Source organism: Bactrocera neohumeralis, chromosome 2 (genome assembly GCF_024586455.1).
Source record: "Bactrocera neohumeralis isolate Rockhampton chromosome 2, APGP_CSIRO_Bneo_wtdbg2-racon-allhic-juicebox.fasta_v2, whole genome shotgun sequence".
Lineage (NCBI taxonomy): Eukaryota > Metazoa > Arthropoda > Insecta > Diptera > Tephritidae > Bactrocera > Bactrocera neohumeralis.
In genome coordinates, this window is record NC_065919.1 from 71,558,122 (window position 1) to 71,578,272 (window position 20,151).

General features: G+C 32.5%; 1 protein-coding gene across 5 annotated transcripts in view; it reads left to right on the forward strand.

Annotated features, from left to right (window-relative positions):
• Nucleotides 1-15,803, forward strand: part of LOC126767522 (uncharacterized) — a 617,976-nt gene extending 602,173 nt beyond the window's left edge. For all 5 annotated transcript variants that reach the window (XM_050485002.1, XM_050485009.1, XM_050484998.1 and 2 more), the window contains 3 exons: nt 28-155; nt 1,469-1,579; nt 1,818-15,803. In XM_050485002.1, coding sequence (XP_050340959.1) covers nt 28-155; nt 1,469-1,579; nt 1,818-2,111 — 533 coding nt within the window. In that variant the 3' untranslated portion in view covers nt 2,112-15,803. The remainder of the gene's footprint in view (nt 1-27; nt 156-1,468; nt 1,580-1,817) is intronic.
• The last annotated feature ends 4,348 nt before the right edge of the window (nt 15,804-20,151 follow it).

Below are 20,151 nucleotides of genomic sequence, written 5' to 3' on the forward strand. Positions count from 1 at the left end.
ATTATGCGTATTTTTAATTTATTTCAGGTGGTGTCTTCCTATTACTTGGTTACAGCTCAGCCGATGAAGCACTACTACGTCCACATACAAATCTCGGTGTGCAAGATGCCGTGAGAGCATTGCAACAATATGTTACGACACACATAGACAACCAGGTAGCAATTTCATTATCTCTAAATATTGTAATTCCAAAAATATCATTGATAATGCATACATTTTTTATTTTGTTTTTAATTATATTTGGTTGGATAGAGGTTAGTTTGGCTTAGATAGTAGTGAAAGCGTTTGTTTTTACTCATCACGGTCCTCTTGACCGCCGATAAAAAATTCATCTAAGTTACCGAAGTTGTGACTATCGATAAAACCTTTGTGAAATTATTTCAGTAGGGTGAGGTTAGGTTAGATGGCTGATCTTGAGGGATCGCACGTGGACTATATGTAGTCCTTTGTGAAGCCGTAGAAAAGAAAAAAATAACTCCTGCGTTCGAACTTATAAATTAGCAAAACGCTTAGTAGCCAATACTCGTACAAATTTGCATAGGCGTTTAATTTCTATTCCCACCAGCTCCCAAGGTCTAAGTCTTGACCTACCAAGCGCAGAGCAGACAAGAAGGAAGATCGGGAAGACCCGATCCCATTCTACCGATAGTGGTTTAAGGGTGCCTTGCTCTCGCTCATCAGCTTTACAATTTCCTGCAGTGGATGATTACTTCTATGAAGGAGTCTGCACTCTGGAACAGAAAATCTATTGCTACCTTAATGGCTGAAACCTCGGCCTGGAAAGCACTGCAGTAGTCAGGAAGTCTGCAGCTGAAGTTAAAAGAGCGCTTCAGACAGCAATTCCTTCTATCAACGTTCTCCCATTCTTTGACCCATCCGTAAAGAAGCTCACTGTCCCCCTCATCCAATGGCGTCTTCCCACCCATAACTCCCTCGCCGTTAAATGATAAAAGGCACCTTAGCCTTTAACCGTCTTTGACGTGGTTTCTTCGGCTTCGGCAGATCGATGGACAGTTTCGACATCATATTCCTAAATGCATATTATGCATTTGGTGAATGTAGGGTTCTCAGCTCTCTCTACCCTACTCGACGCCGTTTTTGCAAAGGATTACGTCTTTTGCTGCGAGTGTAGCTTTAACATGCATCATACCTAAAATATTACCCGAATATTTGAAAATAGAATTGACATATGTTGATCAAACTTTATACGACTTTAAAAAGGCTTTTACAAAATCTAAGAAAAAAATTTATAACAATTCAGTTTCCGCGCGCAACTTTAGTTCACCAGTCCGGGTCAAATTTTTTTTAGTTATTTAAGTATTTTATGCCCTCAATCTCTTGACTTCTATGCCATTTTGCATTTTCTAACATAAAATTGATTTATAAAAGTTATTATTTATTATTTATTTACTCTGAGCTCATCTTACTTCTTTCTCTTAATCACTGCTTCTTCCTATTTTCACCGTAGACTCAGTGTACGCTAACGCTCTTCAATATGACCGATGAGAACATCATAATCGCAGCTCGCCTGCCACACGACGCCAAACTCAAAGCCATCGAACTGCTGGGCAAAGAGAAGGTAATCATTTCAAACACACAATTACCACACACACCCCACTTAGATATCGTACAAACAAATCAATCAATACATAAATACCAGCATTATTGATTGCACGCGCTGATATTAGCGCGCTTACCTGCACATTGAACCCTCAGCCAAGGCGAGCATATCAAATAACACCAACACTAAAACACACATACCGCACACTTGCGCGCAACACATTGCTCATCTCTCCACTTATCACTTCCTCTTTCAGGATGAATGCACTTCGATACTGAAGACCATCAGCCACCACATCAACACCGAGCACCACGAGCTGCAATCCCACCGGCTGCTGAGCATTTTCAAAATGTCCGAAGTCGAAGTGGTTTGGCCCGAAAGCAGTCAAGCCGCTGCGCAGCTGCACAGTGGACCCGCTGCATGCATCCTGCCACTCACGCTGTTGTTGTATACCGTTACAACAACGTTCACCGGTGATGCCGCCAACATGCTGCTGTTGTTGTTGGCGAGAGGTGTGTGGCATAGCCAGAGTAGAGCAGCCGTAACATGACCAATGTCGCCAACGTAATCGCAAGTAAGAAATGCACATTTCGAAAAGCAACAACAACAACAAATTAATATATGGTAGAGATTAGTAATTAATTAATATTTGTACATGCATAAATCGGTAATAAGGGAATTAAGAAATACTCAAAGTAGTCATAAAGCAGTAGTAAATAACGGTAATGGCTTACTGTTACATAAGTAACGGCAAAGCAAGTGTTATGAGTTTATAATTTATAATGCATTTTTCTTTAATTTCAAAAACCGTCGACAGTTAAGAAAATGCGCATTGAAACAAACAGAAATATACATACCTACATATACATATAGTAAATAGTCATTTATATGGCATGTACATACATACATATATACATACACATATGGAAAATATGCATTAATTGAGCAAGTATTTGTATGTGACGTTAAGTTAAAGGGCATTTAAGCATAGGCCTCCGTTAAGTTGAGCATTAAGTAAGCAAGTGTGTGTGTGACTGTTAATTCAATTAATTGAAAAGTTCGAAAAATGTGTAAATATAATATATATTTATAATGTGTGGAGTGCCGTACCTATATATATATGTAAATATATAAACATTTATGTATCATATTGGGATATATGTTAAACCGTTAGCAGCTAAAGGTCGATTCCATGCTAAGTTAAGTTAGGTAATTTGGGCAAATTAGTTTATGCGAAGCACATGTTCAGACCGTTATGTATACATGTAGTTATGTATATTAGATAGAATAGTTGAGCATACGAGTATGTTTAAATGTATGTAGGTATGAGATCTCAAGCAAGAATTTTAGTTCACGGTTCCAAAACCTGTCTGGATTTATATCACTATGTCTTAACTGTTATTTTCGGACTACTCTCACTCAAAAAATACTTTTATGTATTTGAGTATAATCATCTATATATAAATACATATTAGGGTGGGTCAGAAAATATCAAGTTTGCATTTTATACTCTGAAAAATTGTCGAGAAAACTTTCCATCAAACATGAGCTCTTAATACTAATAAGAAGGCCCTCCACTTTCCAGTGTCCTATTTTGTCCTTACTATTGGAATTCAAATTTGTAATACAGTATATATTATTTGAAAATGTGTTTACTCTCCTAAATTTTTAGGAAACTGAATTCTCTCCAAAATGGTTTCAAATAATTTTTTCTGTTTTTGATTTATAAAGTACTTTTTTAAAGAAAATACACAGAAATTTCAAAATTGTTAGTAAATGTTTATTATTATATTCGAAAGAACATTCGTTTGCATTTACTTTTGGAAGATTATCTTTCTACGTCTCTGATGGTCCATCCGTTGAATGCTATTTTCGATGACTCGTTCGAGTATTTCGACTGGCGAACCTGGCCTGAATCGAACGGGTTTGTCCGCAAAGACTTTAGACTTTACATAACCCCACAGAAAAATTCTAACGGTGTGATATTACACGATATTGGTAACCAATCCACTGTCCCAGAACGTGAAATTATCTGTTCACCGAAGTGTTCTCTCAATAAATCCATTAATTGATGCGATGTATGGGAGGTGGCGCCGTCATCAGCATTATTTTTGATGAAGTATGGACCGGTGATTCCAGTGGCCCACAAACCACACCAAACCATTGTGTTTTCTGGATTAAATGCAGGTCTTGAACCTCTTGCTCTTAGTCCCAAATGCGGCAATTTCGCTTGCTTACATACATATTGAGCCAGAAATGAGCCTCATCACTGAACAAAATTTGGATTGAAAACTTCGGATTTTCTTAAAATCAAGAGCCCATAGAATTCAATATAAGATATCGACGTAAAATGCTCCAAGTTGTTCCATACGTCAGTCCGACTTACTGCGAACGAAGCCGAATCGACTCTTTATGGTCTTGGTGTACACTCTCAGCGCTACGGCTGCTATATTTTCTTTACTGGATCTCAAGATGGATAAAGATGTTGCGATTAGTATGCTCAGTGGGCCGATTATGTTGACCATAAGTTGATCGAAGTGCGCGAAAGACATTTACAGAACATGAATTTTTGTAATAAAGTTGAACTATTTGTAAATGTTGTTAAGGCGTCAGTCTTTCCACGATGAAATGTCAAACAATACTGAACAAAAATAACATGACAACTTGACATGACTCACGCGTGATCAATAAAAAAAAGGCCATTGAAAAAAGTACCTCTACCTGGATCACCCGTTTTTAAAAGCTCATGCTTGGAATGAGTACTTCTTAAATGTATACCAATAATTTTTTCAGCGTATAAAATGACAAAAACAAATTATTGATTTTTTTCCAACCACCTTAATACATATCTAGGTATATATAGAGGTACGTTTCATAACAATTGAACTACTTTTCTTTTATTTACATAAAAACTTAAAGAAAACCTCCGCTATTAGTAGTTAAGATCTTCAAATGTTTAATAATGCGAACCCTTTAAGAAAAATCTGTTTGGTTTTTCAGTCTGTTATTTTTCATTGATTCAAATGCTGCATTTAACCCGCCATCCTCTGAAACTAAGCAATATTTATCTTGTGATATTGCATATCAATTTCGCATATCAATTTTGACTTTTGTCTTTTGATCTTAGTACGCTTTTCTAAAATTTGTTACAACCACATATTCTATGCTACCGAAATTATACGAAAGAAATACGTATTATTGATGGTTATATTTTACTTATACTTATATGTACATATATACATAAATATATAATTGTTTATGATATAATAGTTATAATAAAGGTTACAAATATTTGTACATAAGTTCATACATATATAATGAAAAACACAATGAATTTTTATACAAACTGCTGTCTATATAATAAACTATTGGAAAAATGATAATAATACTCTTAAAGAAAAAACTAGCATAAGCAGGCATTTAGGACAGACAAACATAAGGAATATTTGAACTTAAAAAGGTATAAAATGTAGAGAAGAATAAGAGAAAATGAGAGAAGAAGAACAAGAAAATAAAAATAAAATAACAAATGGCGGAAATAACTAAAGATTAAGATTAAGTTTATGAACTTCCGTCTCTTGTTGTTAGTTGAAAATGTTTTTTTTTTTATAAAAGGTATTCATAAGATTAATACTCTGCACTTTATTTCATTGAACGCTTAAATCTTTGAGAACAGCTCGTTTATCACTTCATTTGCATTAAAACAATTTTTTTTGTAAATATTTTGGACAAAAAGTAGAAAGACTTTGTTCATAATTTTACAATTACGTATGTATTCTTGGAAACACGAAACACTAATGATTATTTTGATGTGACTTTTGACATAGATGTCACTGAATGTGATACCAACCTTTGAATAAGCAAACATAAAAAACGCATACGCATATACAACCTAGAAAAATAAAATATTTCAACGAATGGGTTTTCGCGCGAAATTTCAATTAAAAAGTCTTACTATTTTTTGTCCACAGGCAGCGCACACAATTATTATTTTCAATAAATACCATCGTTAATTCAATATATTTTCAGTTAAATCATTAATTTATTTATCAGCATTCTCATTCTTTGACGAAAACCACCAATTTATTTCTTTAAACCATAATAAATTTTTTATGCAACCAATGTTAATGATTTCAAAGTGCAACAAGCGTTGAAATACGACAGCTGTAACCGATACGTTGTGGCCAACATCCATCTGTGGTCAATTTAAAGTGTGTCAATAAATTTCAATAATAATTCGTTCGCCATGCACAGTGGCAAGGAAAAGTATTTTAACGGTGGCGTGGAGTGAGTGAAGAAGCAAACTCTCAAAGCTGCTAAGCGTTTTCAACTAGTGTAACAAAAATGACAATTATTCAAGAATTTTTAAAGAAAATTTAAAGACTTTTTTTCTATTATTTTGTTTTTTATATTTATAAAAGAACTCAGTAGTAATATGAGTAAACATTTATTTACAAAGAAGTGCATATTTTGTTTTCAAGACACTGTAGCTTTTTTACTATAATAATGTATTTAATTTCTCACTCAATTACCTATATTATATGCTTTATTTTGATCAATTAAATTTATTCATATGTAAAACTTGCGGTTCATATACATTGTGACAGAGAAATATCGAAAATTGCAAATTAAACGCAAAATATTTAATTATTCATCAATATTTATTTTGTGGAACTCAATGTTATCCCCACCAGATTTAATACACTTATGCCATTTACCCAGGAAATTTAATTAAAATTTCCGGTGCTTTCTTGTCACAATTTATTTTTAGTTTAAACATTAAAGTATGCAGTAGGTAAAATAATTATTATTTCAATTAGTTGCTATAGCATGCTCTTTTAATATTTATTAAAAGTTAACTTGAAAATTATGGGTGTCCCAAGCTATAAGCTAGATTTTTTTTTTTTCGAAAATTAAATCTCATACCCTCATTTCTTTTAAATGATTTTATTAGCATAAATAAAAAATATTATGCGATTGAATCATGATAACTTGTGCCGATTTTATACTGAACATAATAAATACCAAGATTTTTAGAAGTTAACGCTTATTTAGTTAATAAAACACTTTTATACCCAAAACATATTTCTATTTAATATTAAGTTCGTTTTTTACAGTCAGCATAAATAGTCCGATGTTCGTATATGCAGCTTAATAAGAATTGCTTTTGCTTCTCCTCAACTGTAATGAATCCAAGAAATTTATGCACACTTCTCCGCTCTTTCCACGATATCCTTAACTCAGCCTTCAGCCCTCATCACAGAAAAATTCTTCTTGACCACTTGAAACGAAGGGGAATATGGCCATAGATGCCATGCTTTGACGGTTTCACTTTGGTTAAATTTTCAAACGTTTCTATTTTAATTTCTTACTCTACGTCGCCACCAAACAAAGAAAAGACAGTTATTTCATCGACTAAATACCATAGATTGTGGCTTAATTGCTGTGAAGCAACTTTCGAACGCTCTGTAACCATTTTTTAATAAGGATATTACAAAGAAAAATCAAATATCGAACAGTGCCCTATCCTCACTTTCAATTTAGCGCTAAGAAGTGCTATTCTCAGTGCATAAATCGCCACACCACATAAAATGTCACTGGGAGCTTAAATAGTTTTCGATGGACATCGTTCCGAACCGCCTTAGCCTGTTCTCTTTCTGATGAGTTGTAGTCTAATCTTGACACAGCTATCAATTAAATTTTATTTTCATATGAAATTGCTACCCGAAGACGTTCTTCATTGGATTTGCCACCATCTAAAGCAAACCATAATTTGTGAACAGTCACAAACTCTGGCATCAAATTTTGTAAATCAGTTTTAACGAATTCCGTTATTAATTCTTTGAATTGAGAACTTACTCATAGGAAATTCATCAATATAATATGCAAGTGCCTCACTAGTAGGTTCAAGAACATATACAGTGTCTCTCATAATTTAAGGACGCCTGTCTAACCTGGCTACGCATTTTAAATGAAGTCTTTCCGTATTGATTTTTCTTCCTATAATTTGGGTTGCAAGCACTATTTGTTCATTATTCTTGTTGTAAGGATTCTAGGTTCAAACCACTATCTGAGTTGAACAAAGGCGTCTTCTTGTATTGGATTATTTATTGATTTCATTGGGGTTAACTCTAGAATACTTTTACATCTTCGTTTCTCCTCCTCAGTATTTTTCAGGCGTTGCCTTTCCATCTTATCGGACCATTTTTAAGCAAATCGGCGCCGGTATCCTAATCCTATCAACACCAAATTTAGTTTCCAATTGTTTCAACGTGATTCAAACAAATTAAGGGAGTATAATACAAAAAAAAAGCTAATCGGACACCCTAATTTTACTTTATTTTATTTTATTTTATTTCATTTTAATTTATTTAATATTATTTGTTAATTTTTTATTTTCTTTATTTTATATATTATATATGTAATATTATTTGTTAATTTTTTATTTTAACTTAAGCAACTCGCTGTTGAGTTAAACAACCCAACCAAGGTTTTACAAGCAAATACAAATATGTAATAAATGTAACGAATATGCGTAAAGTAATGAGAAAATTATAAAATTAATAACAAAACATATCAAGTTGTACACCTAAATATTTACACGTATACACAAACACACAAATATTACTTGTATATGAGCGTTTAAATATTGACATAAAAACTTAACAATTTAATATTGCTATACGTTTATTGTATATGTTAGTTAAAAGAAAACAGAAAAAACTAGTGGAACAAATTAAAAATTAATTATAATAATATTGAGTTAGTCAATATTAACAAAATATTAAACAAGCAAGGGATGAGTTCATGGTAGAGCAGATAGCAGACAGCAGACGGGCCCTCAATAGTACGATTATTTTTATAATTTTAGCAGGATATATTAACTATTTTGATATATCATTATTTCCAATGACTGCTTTTTAATATAAATTATTAAATTATACTGTAAATATGTACATAAAAAACTATTTAATTCAAATGCTTGAATGGATATGCGTACGTATGTGCTAAATAATCAAAAGCTTGTATAAAGTAGCTTTATATTAAAAAATATATAAACTCTACTTATATGCCATACTTTAGCTAAAAAGCTATTAAAATATTAAAGAAGAAAACTTTTTTTCAACGGATTAAAATAATATTATTTATATTTCATTTGAGAGCGCAATTTAATGTTTACAATAAAAAATAGTAATAATAATAAAACAAACAGATATTGCTAAAAGAGTCTACATCGAAAATTAGCTATGAAGGTTGACAGCCACACATTTTACTACTTTCACAGATTGAAAGCTTCACTTCGTGTTAGCTCCTAGGAGGAACAGGTATTCTCTAGATCAATGTTATTTACTGATAACGCTTCGGTAGTTTGCAGCTCATTTTCAGACCATGTGTGTATGTCGTACTATATTTGGAAGCGCCTCGGCACTTCTCTCGTTCTGTTGGCCCATTTTGATTTGAAAGCTCGTCGTATTCTTATCCTTCTAGTGTTGTCTGAGGTTTGCTTTGCGCACTTATCTCGTTTTGTTTGCTGTTCCCCTCTTTCAACATGACATATGGTACTCTCCATTTTATCCGTTTCTTGCTCTAGTTGGCTGGATGCCGTAAACTCAAGAAGAGCTGTTACTGTCGTTAAAAAATTAATGATTAACCTGCGCTCGTACATCTTGTGTCTATTTTTGCCTTCATCCAGTTCCTGTGCAGGCTACCGATAATGTAGAAGACCTCGTCTAGCTGAGATACACCATTTTCTATTTCGGTACTTATATTGTTTTGCCTTAACGTGACTAACTTCATCCGTTTGAGGGTAGCGCGACACATTAGGAGCGCTTCGTCCTCTTGTACTCTCATTTTCAAAATGAACTCTTGCCTTGGAGAGTTTTATACGTTTTAGCGGCAGAAAACATTTCTGAAATAATTTCGAGGCATGGTGGCGAGTTGACAATCCTGTCTGACTGTCGTAAGAACGGAGGATGTTTTAGGTCTTTTAAGGGTTTATATACAGTTAGAAGGCAGAAAAAAGGCGAATTTTCCATAATTTTTTCTGAGAAAACTTTTATTTTTATTGATTCAAAATTTGTACACATACTATGGTATCTTTTAACTGTATTTAAGGTTTAGTATTAGTAAAAATATTTATTTGGAAAGGAACTAAAACTGATCTCCGGGAGCTTCTATCAAAAAAGACGTTTTGCGGTGACTACTGCATCTCTAAAATTTGGGACCATTCAGATTAGCTGTTTTCGAGTACAGTGGGTCACCAACTTTGAAACAACATTTTGAGAAAAACGCGCCTAAAATTTGAAATGCACTTCAAATTACTCTGAAAGGCCTTTTCAAATTTTCATGTAACTTCGAAAATATTCACCGGAGCAATATGAAACTTTCTGTGTGTATTCTTAAGTATACGTACATTAAGGGGTCAGTAGGGTAATCTTCTTCCAAAATTTTTTTTTTTTTCATTTTATGTTCCCTTATACAGAAACTCACTTTACCATTGGAAGGTTTCGAAAAAAGCCCAAAAATAATAATACCGCTCGACGTTCGGAGCGCTCGGCGTGTACATCTCAAACTTTAAACGCGTTTTTCTCAAAACACACTTTTTTAACCTGGCGGACATGATTCCGGTCGAACTACTCAACCGATTTGTTTAATTTTTTTTAATGTTCACAAAACGCCTGGCTATCGTCCCTACTATGACAATGTTATAACAAAATTTATGTAAAAAAATATGGGGAAAAATTAAAAAAAAAAAAACGTTAATTATTTTTTTATTTATCAACATTTTTTCATGATGCCAGTAGGAACCCTAACCATTCACGTACTTTTTGAGAACAAATTGAGTTTTTGTGTTTTAGATGATCCAAGCGTGAGAAATCGTGTCCACCAGTGAAAAAACGCATTTCATTCACCCAGCCATTTCTCCGACAGATGTCATCAAAAAATTCCGAAACAATTTTTTTATACACTCCCCGATATACCTCATGATATGTGAAAAAAGTTCTATTGTAGAATAAAAATTTCTATGAAAAAAAAATATCAAAAGAACTGGCCCGATTACCCTACTGATGCCTTAAGAAAATAAAGTAGAAAATTCGGTTATTTGAAAATTCTAACTGTATTTAACCCCTTAAGCTGAACCTCCCTCTCGTGTCGCTTTTGATCAGCGGCTGCTTTTTGGGTACTCGAAGCCAAACTAGATATTTAATTCGTCAAACTTTAACCCTTGGTGGCCTGAGCTCAGCCTTTGAATTTAAATAAAATTAAAATAAAATACAATAAAATAAAATAAAATAAAATAAATATAAAATAAAATAAAATAAAATAAAATAAAATAAAATAAAATAAAATAATATAAAATAAAATAAAATAAAATAAAATAAAATAAAATAAAATAAAATAAAATAAAATAAAATAAAATAAATAAAATAAAATAAAATAAAATAAAATAAAATAAAATAAAATTAAATTAAATTAAATTAAATAAAATAAAATAAAATAAAATAAAATAAAATAAAATAAAATTACATTAAACAAAATTTAACGAAAATAAATTAGACAAAACTATTAAAACGGTAAACGAAAAAAGTTAAATTAAAACTTGTTCTGGAAATAAAAGAACATAAACTTTAAAATCAAATAAAATCTACAAAAATTTTCTTTAAACTACATTTTTATTTCAAATCGTGTAAATTTAAAATTCTGAAAACAACAACCAACGTGTAAATATTTGCGCAAACCAAAAATAACCAAATAGATGAGTCATAAAAAGTAATACGTAGGTATAAATAAAAAATGTTATGCAGTTATCAGGTGTTGAACATTGTAATCAGCTACTGAGCTAACAAATCGATAGAAAATCCTGCAAACAAACACACACAAATACATACATATAATCCAGTATAACACATACAACAAACATGAACGCTTACCGTTATTAATAGAAAAATACAAACGATGTATGTATGTTTCACTAGCTTACCAAAAAGCATACACATGTACATATGTATAACACACATACATAACATAACAAGTAAAAGGCACAGAGACATGTAAATAAATGCATTTAACGTAAATTGTACAGTTAATACTTTAGTATAGCGAAAGCGAATAAATCTATTTGCCGCATGACCATTTATCGTAGAATGGCAACAAACTAACACACACACACACACACACACACATGTGCAAACAAGAGCGTTATTTTTGCTAATATAACAGCGATGTGCAAGTGCAAACGCCGTTATTATCGCTTTGGCGGATATGTAACCGGAAACGGAAACGATTGTGGCGACACTGCCATTGTAATGCGAATATCAATAGCGGATGTATTTGAACACAAAATCGGACGCATGCAAATACGCGTGCATGAGCATGCCTCTGTGTGTGTACGTGTGTGTGGGTGAGCATGGATGAGTGAAAGGTATATGCATGCTGCAGCGTGTGCATAACTTCCAATGCAAATCGAACAGGAATTGTGTAATGAATTGAAAAACGCACGCGAAATGCTTGAATAAATGAGCGAAAATGCAAAGCGTTTGAAAATTATTGAATGCGAAAAAAGCTAGAAATGGTCACAATCATGAAATTAAGTCTTCCTCAGCGCGAAATCGTTTTCATTGGCGATAACTTTGCGTTTGTCATTAACTATGTAACTAGTAAATTGCTTAATTATTATGTAGTATATATATAATTATATTAAAAAAACAAAAACAAAAACATTTATAGTTAAAATATATGAATTGAAATTGCTTAAGCGCAATTACGTATAAATAGCAGTTCGTTGATATAAAAAAAAATATATATAATATGCATATGCTTTTGTATATTATAGAAATCTTATGGCAACTAACCACATGCATACACACACATATGTAAAACAGATACTAAAAACTAAAACTAAATATAAATTAAACTAAATTTAAGCAACAAATGTTTTAAGCAGCGCGAATGGCAAACTTTTTGCATGTGAAAAATGTATAGCCACACATATATGCTATCTAGTATACATACATACTTGTTAGGGCTTAATACAGCAAGCGGTATAAACTATATATACATAGATATTTCTGAAACGCCGGAACTAAAAGTAAAACGTAACAACCACGCGCTTTAGCAAAAAATAACAAAAAAATACAGTTAGTACTAGTATCCCCTGCTATAGGCGCCTAAATATATATAATATATAAATATATAGAAAATAACGCTTGCCAGCCATAAAATCACAAAATTATTGCAGCAACCTAAAAGGAGAGCAACTTTAAGCCGCTTTAAGACAACCCATGTAAATACATATATACAAATATATATATATATATATATATATATATATATAATAGCAAAATAGCTTATTGGACCGCTAAAGGAGTAAAGAAAAAGTAAAAACTAAAAACTATAATTAAATAAAATAGTAATAACAAAAACAGCAATTGAAAACGTTACAGTAGAAATATTAGACGAATTTAATATGATGATGTGGTAAATGAATCGGAATTTGTTAGCGCAAGTGTGAGCAAAAGCAAACTACTCAATATCCAATAGCAACTATTTATATAATTATAACTATAAACGGTTTATTCGATATTAAAGTAAAACTAAAAAACAAACTCAAAAATATATACATATACATCTATATAGTTACATACAACAGCTCAACCAAATAACAAGCGTTTAAACAAACGGCAACTAGACACTAAAAAAATATATGAGTTACAAAACCAAACAGCAAAGAACAAAACCAAAATGCGTAAGAGAAGTTGGATGATAGCAAATAATAAATAAAAATATTACAATTGCATACTGATAAATCAAATACGTTACGCACCTATACAAATGCAGACACACACGAACCCAAATATACATCACAACAATAAGAATTGCATTGTGACGCGCACATACACACGTGAAAATTAAAAAAAAAAGAAATTTAATTAAATTTGTTCAAGGCGATCACTTTTTTTCTACTTAAGTTCTATGTTATTTATAAAAACACAATTTGTTGTTGTTTTGTTTAATATTTAAAATATTATAGCAGTTATTTAAACATTGATTTAAAAAGCTTAGTACAGAAATAAAGCTTTTGGATTCGAACTATAATTTTTAATGGAACTTTTATCATATATCCAAGCTTAAAAGCTCATCTCTTATGCAAACAAAAGCTTTCGATTTTGAGAAGGAAAAACTTAGCTATAAAAACATTGATTTAAAAAATTTAAAAGGCTCACTTAGCACAGCTTGAATAGTTTAGCTTGAATTCGAACTCTAACTTTTCACGAGGCTTTCATCAAAACTCAAAGCTTAAAAGGCTTATCACTTAATACAGAATTCAAAGCTTTTGAATTCGTACTCTAATTTTTAATGAAACTTTCATCAAGTCTCAGAGCTTAAAAAACTTCTCTGTTATGGAATTGAAAGCTTTCAATTTCGAGAAGGAGACAATTTAGCTATAACAAAAAACATTGATTCAATTAACAAAGTTTAAAAAGCTCGCTTAGCAAAGAAATAAGAGCTTTTCAACTCGAGAGATTCCACCAAACTTCCACCAGATTTCAAATGTGAATAAATTTCGAAAGATTTGTGTTCCATAAGTGAAACAGCAAAATTATAAAAAACAGCATTGATTTTTAAAGCTTAAAAAGCTCACTTTGATAAAATTTAAAGCTTTTGATTTCGAACTTTTGAGTTTTCATACAATTTTAAGCTTTGATATTAAAAAGCTCACTCAGCATATAGATAGAGTTTTCAGTTCTAGAGTTTCATTGACACTTTCATCAGATTGCAAATGAGAATCAACCACTAATGATTTAAAAGAAAGAGAAATGAGAAAGCACAATCTTAACCACAAACATTAATTCTTGAAGCTTAAAACTATCACTTAGTATAGAGTTTCAAGCTTTCAAAATTCAAACTCTAGTTTTCAGGCAACTTTTATCAGATTTCAAAGCTTAAAAAGTTCACATCGCATATAGATAAAAGCTTCTGAAAGTGAAAGTTTCTATGAAACTTTCAACAGATTTCAAATGAAAATAAACTAAGAGAGCTTTAGAAGGAAACGCAAGTGAGAAAGCACAATTATAACAAAAAACATTAATTTTTAAAGCTTAAGAATTCACTTAGTACAGAAATCAAAGCTTTAAATTTGAGCTTTCAAGTTTTCATGCAACTTTAGTCAACTTAGCATATATGTAAAAACTTTTGAATATGAGAATATGATATCTAATTTTGATACTTCATCTAGTCTTTTGGACGGCCAAGCTCCTAGATGTCTAAGGCAAGTTCTAGAAATCTTGGCCAGAAGCATAGGATATGTTCCAGTATCTTTCTCATGCCCACTTCCCTACACTTTTAGTATGTATCGTCATGACCTACCCGCCAAATCGGCATGTGAGTGAGTAGGTTATGACCAGAGACTTGGCCAACCACCCTTCTGCAGTCTTTTCACTTAAAAATAGTGTTTAAAATAGGCAAGAACCACGTAACTATGCATATACCCAGCTACCCAGAAAGATTTATAATCTTAATAAAACGAGACCTATTTAAAAAAATACAACATATGGTATTTCAACAACAAAGTATAAAGAATGGCAGTAGGTTTCGAGGTAAAAACAATTTTATATTTTCGAGACTTTCAAAAACTTTTAGTATAATTTTCAAATGTTTCAAAAGAGCAACTTAGCCTGCTTAATTTTGAAAAATAGTTGAGTAATATTTGAAAATATAAATTTAGATAACATTTGCGCGAGTCTATTGAAACTATAAACATTTTAGAAAAAAATCGAGACAAATTCTGAGTTTGCCTAAATCTGCCACTATTTTTTCTCACTAATTTAAAAATCATAAAATTTTTCTTAATTTTTTTAATTTGTTTTATTATTGTTTTTTTTTAATTACTGCCTAATTTTTATTTTTAAATCATGTAATATTAAAAAAACACCAGTCGCACACATATACAGAGAGAAACACATCACAAGCACAAGAACCACAACACACACACATAGACACTTAAGATATTAACAACAAAAAAAAAAACAAATAGTAAAAAATAAAAAATAAAAAAGTTAGGAAGGAAGCAAAATAGTGAATCCGTTAGAGATTTCTAATTAAGTTGGCTTTAATTACTAAGATGAAACCTAAGAAAGTGTATGGCGAATTGTGTAAGTGACAAAAAGTAAATAGACGTAAAGAAAATGCATAAAATGAAATAAATAACTAATGGTCAATATAAACAAAATAAAAACGAAAATAGTGTTTTCAATGCAAAACTGGGGGAAATTTTTTATTTTTCATTATTTCTTGTTTTTGTTTTTTTAAATTTTTTTTAAGAAACTGCCAAGCACAATAAATTTAGTGGCGGGCAATAAGCGCTACTAAAGTACACTGCAAAAGAACAAAAAGCTTGATGCGTGATGCCAGACAAATGCGAGCGCATATTTATGTAACGGGCCATTTGTAACGGTATTGGATGCCGCGGCTAAGGAGTGTTCGGGCAGTCTATAGCATGTGCCACAGCTTTTCGTGGGTGTCGCGCCGTTTGTTACGAAAATTTTCAATTAAAATTCTGCAACTGCAACATGCCGCACAGCGCGCGCCGCGTCGTACGCCACTAGCCGTGAGTGTCAACAAAATATGGCATTGCATTACTTTTTGCCTTGCACTAGAAGTGGCGCTTTGCAAACCTTCGGCGTTACCCTCCAGCCACCGCCAGCAGCTAACGTCCGTTCCATTGTGCCCAAAATAGACGGTGGCACGCTGGCGACCCAGCTGCCAGCAGCGACGCATAAATCTTGCAGCGCATAAAGCAAACTATTCGCAAGCGCTCATTCACTATTGTTGTTGTTATTGTATTTTTTATTTCCAGTTTGCGGTTTATTGCAAGTTTGGCCAGCCTCTGCGATCCGCCCCAAGCGCTTTCTTCTGCCGTTGCACGATCACGCGGTGCTTATTGTGTAACGGTTTTTGGTCGTAAGCGAGGCAAAAAACTTTTGAGTTATATTTGTAGTTTGTTTGTTTGTACACTGGCAGCTATTATAATTTGGATAAGTGCTGTTGGCTGCTGAATTTGTTGGAAAGTTCAAGCTGTCAAAGGAACCATAGTAGTTTGGTGGCAAGAAATTGTAGCTGCCACAGTGAATTGCACACAATTTTATACAGTACAGTTGGTTCATATGGAGGGAAGGCAGTGTAAAAAATTATTTCATTGCAACCGCATGCCACTTGTTATATTTCTATATGATTGTGGTGTAATTAAGTCATGTGGTCAGTATAAAAAGTGGAGAGAGTAGAATTACTGTGGTAAGTATCACTTACTTAAATTATGTCATTATTTATAATAGAGTGTATTTTGTTGCGCACAAAATAGCAAAATTTGCGCTTACTATAATTTTTGTTACAAAATTAGTTTAGACTTGAAACTCGCATAGGGCAATTTGCATTTTTTCAGCATATGAAAATCGCAACATTACTAAAAGCGCTTCCTGTATGTTTATTGTAAGTGATCTTTATTGTTGTATGTGGTCTGTCGTTGCTCTCATAGAACACAATTCCTCCCCTATTGGCTAAAGTTGGGCTATTACTTACTTTAAATCGTCCAATTGTTGACAGTACAAGTCCGAATTAGAAAGATAATCTAGTCTAGAAAATTAAGTATTTCTGAAGTGTTTCTCTTGCATATTTCGCCACTTTAAATATTGAAAAATATCTATATAAAAGGATTTCTCAAACCTAACAATATTTTTAAAAAGCTCATCATTTATGGAAATAAAATCTTTCGATTTCGAGGGCGAGAGCGCTTAACCTTAACAAAAAGCATTGATTAAATCAATCTCACTTTTGCTTCAAAAGCTCACTTGGTACATAAATCATACTTTCGAATTCGAACTCTAAGTTTTTACTCAAATTTCATCAAAGATCAAAGCTTAAAAAGCTCACTTAGCACATCGATAAGATTTTTTCAATTCGAGAGTTTCAATGAAACTTTCATCAGATTTCAAATGAGACTCAACTAAGAAAGATTTAGAAGAAAATATAAGTAAAAAAGCACAATCATAACAAAAAACATTGTTTTTTAAAGCTTAAAAAGCTCATTTAGTCCATAAAGCCAAAGCTTTTGAATCGGAACTTTGAAGCTTTCATGCAACTTCCAAAAATTTTAAAATTTCTAAAACGTTTTTCTTACATATTTTAAAACTTTAGATATTAAAAAAAATATCTCTAAAAGGATTTCTCGAAACTCAAATTACTTACAACCGTTTTAGTGTTGTTGCAACTTGCTGAGTTTAGTTTAAACTTAAAATTTTAAGCACCTTTTTTACCACACTTCAAAATTACCTGAAATTCATGCCTCTAAACTATAATAACTCCTCAAGAGTTTACCGTATGGAAGCAACTCTAAGAAGATAATTCCCTGCCGATCCCATAAACACATAGCTAAACGTTCCTGGTCGTCAATCCTGGTTTGGCTCATCGCGTTTAAATCAATACCGTTTTCGCTTGACGTTGTTATAGATAACCCACCTTTCATCACAAGTCAACATTTGTTTTCGCTTGACGTGATTATCAGAGGTTTTTAGCCTACCTTTCATCGTGGAGCACCAAAACAACATTACATTTTTATAAATGGTTCTAAACGATTTTTTTTTTTATGCATCAATACGAAACATTACTTTTTTGTCGCTTGGAGTCCTGGATTTTCACTACTTTTAATTAAACTATCAACCTTTTGCGTTCCATAGATTAGAGTGTCATCAAATTACCAGAACGGAATCGACGAAATCAAAATTGAGGGATTGACAACAGTATCTAAACCATAAATCACATTATTTCGGCTTTATTAAGAAAAAAAATTTGTGAAGAAAAAAATTTTAAACATTAGAACAATTTCTGTTCTCTGGTGTCCATCTTGGACACGTTGCTGGATTATTTTCATATATGTATAAAACCTTACCATCGAATAGAAAATGTTTAATGGTCTATTTGTTTTACCTCTTCAGGGCTTCTACAGTAGTCATTATATGGTGTTACTACTCTGCTGGTTAGACCATGACCTGCTAGAAATCCTAGTATAGTAGTTCATCTGGTTCCCAGTTACCAGGAGTGTCACTAAATCCTAAAATCTGCTGCGAGTTTATCGTGAAATAGAACACTAGATTCACTAAGAGATTAAGGCATTATTTCACTTTCTTTGACAAAACTACAATTTAATGTACTGCCTAAGCCAATAGAAACTATTTTTTTGGTTGTTGTATAAGTGAAAGCATTCCTTATCAAGCATCTAGTCTCTTCCCTTTCCAAAATTCAACATAAATCATTTATAAGACAGCTTTTTTGAAAAATTATTCTCTATCTATGATTCTACCGCAAATGTTCAACTTTATAATTGACTATAATAGTTAGACATATGCTGCCGCGAAATTTTTTTGTAAGTAACAAGGTGCGTTCCAAAGTAAACAGGACTTAAAAAAAAAATCAGCACACATGTTTTTTTCGGCAAAATCAAATTCAAAATAGTATTCTTCTGCTTCAATACATCTTTTTGCACGGTCCAAAAGCATGTCGAACGAGTGTTTTAGCTCGTTGGCCGGTATGGCCGCCAGTATGCCGGTGCAAGCCTTTTGTATGGCCTCTACGTCTGCACAACGCTTTCCTTTCATGGTCAAATGCATTTTTCCTAAAAGGAAGAAGTCACACGGTGCCATATCAGGTGAATACGGGGAGTGGTTAATGATGAAAATGTGATTTTTGGTCAAATATTCGTCTTTCGAAAGTTAGATTCTGAGCAATTTTTGGTCGTCAGTCAATTTGTGCGGAACAAACCGTGCACACACCTTTCGTAAGCCTAAATGTTCGGTCAAAATGCGATAAGTCGATGTTTTGGAGATGTTCAATTTCATTTCCATGAATTTCAATGCTGATTTCGGCTGATTTTTGATGAATATATGTACAGTTTCGATGGAATTTCCGGTGATCACGGATTTTGATTGGCCCACATGTTGATCATCATTTATGTCCTCACAATCACTTTGAAAACGTTGAAACCACTCGTGCACTCTGCTACAGGACAGACAATCATCGCCATAAACTTGTTTCATCAATGATGAAGTTTTACGAATTTTAAAACAAAATTTAATGTTGGCTCTTTGTTCGAAGCTCATTTTTGCACCGATAACACAGACATACTGACTCTTAAAACGCAATAAATTCACTTCCAATCGATGTCATGAAATGTCATGAAATTCTAACTGGACAATCGATAAAGATAGCAGATTCAAACATTTTTCAACATGTCGATGGAAACATGGGCGCTGGAAAAAAGTCCAGTTTGCTTTGGAAAAATGATCTGCAAATATAGTACATTATTTTGTTCTATAATCAATAGTTTTCGTAGCGTACCGATTTAAAAAAGTTTTTGATAATTTTTTTACATCTTGGGTTACATTATTAAAATATGTTGGCTCAATCTGAATAAAGCCAATATAGAACAAATCGGTCAGAAGTAGTGTTCTACGCGCAGGTCTCAAGATTACTAGATACAGCTTACATAAGACATTTTTACTTTTAATTGTGATATTATTCAGTTTTGTCAAAAACACAAG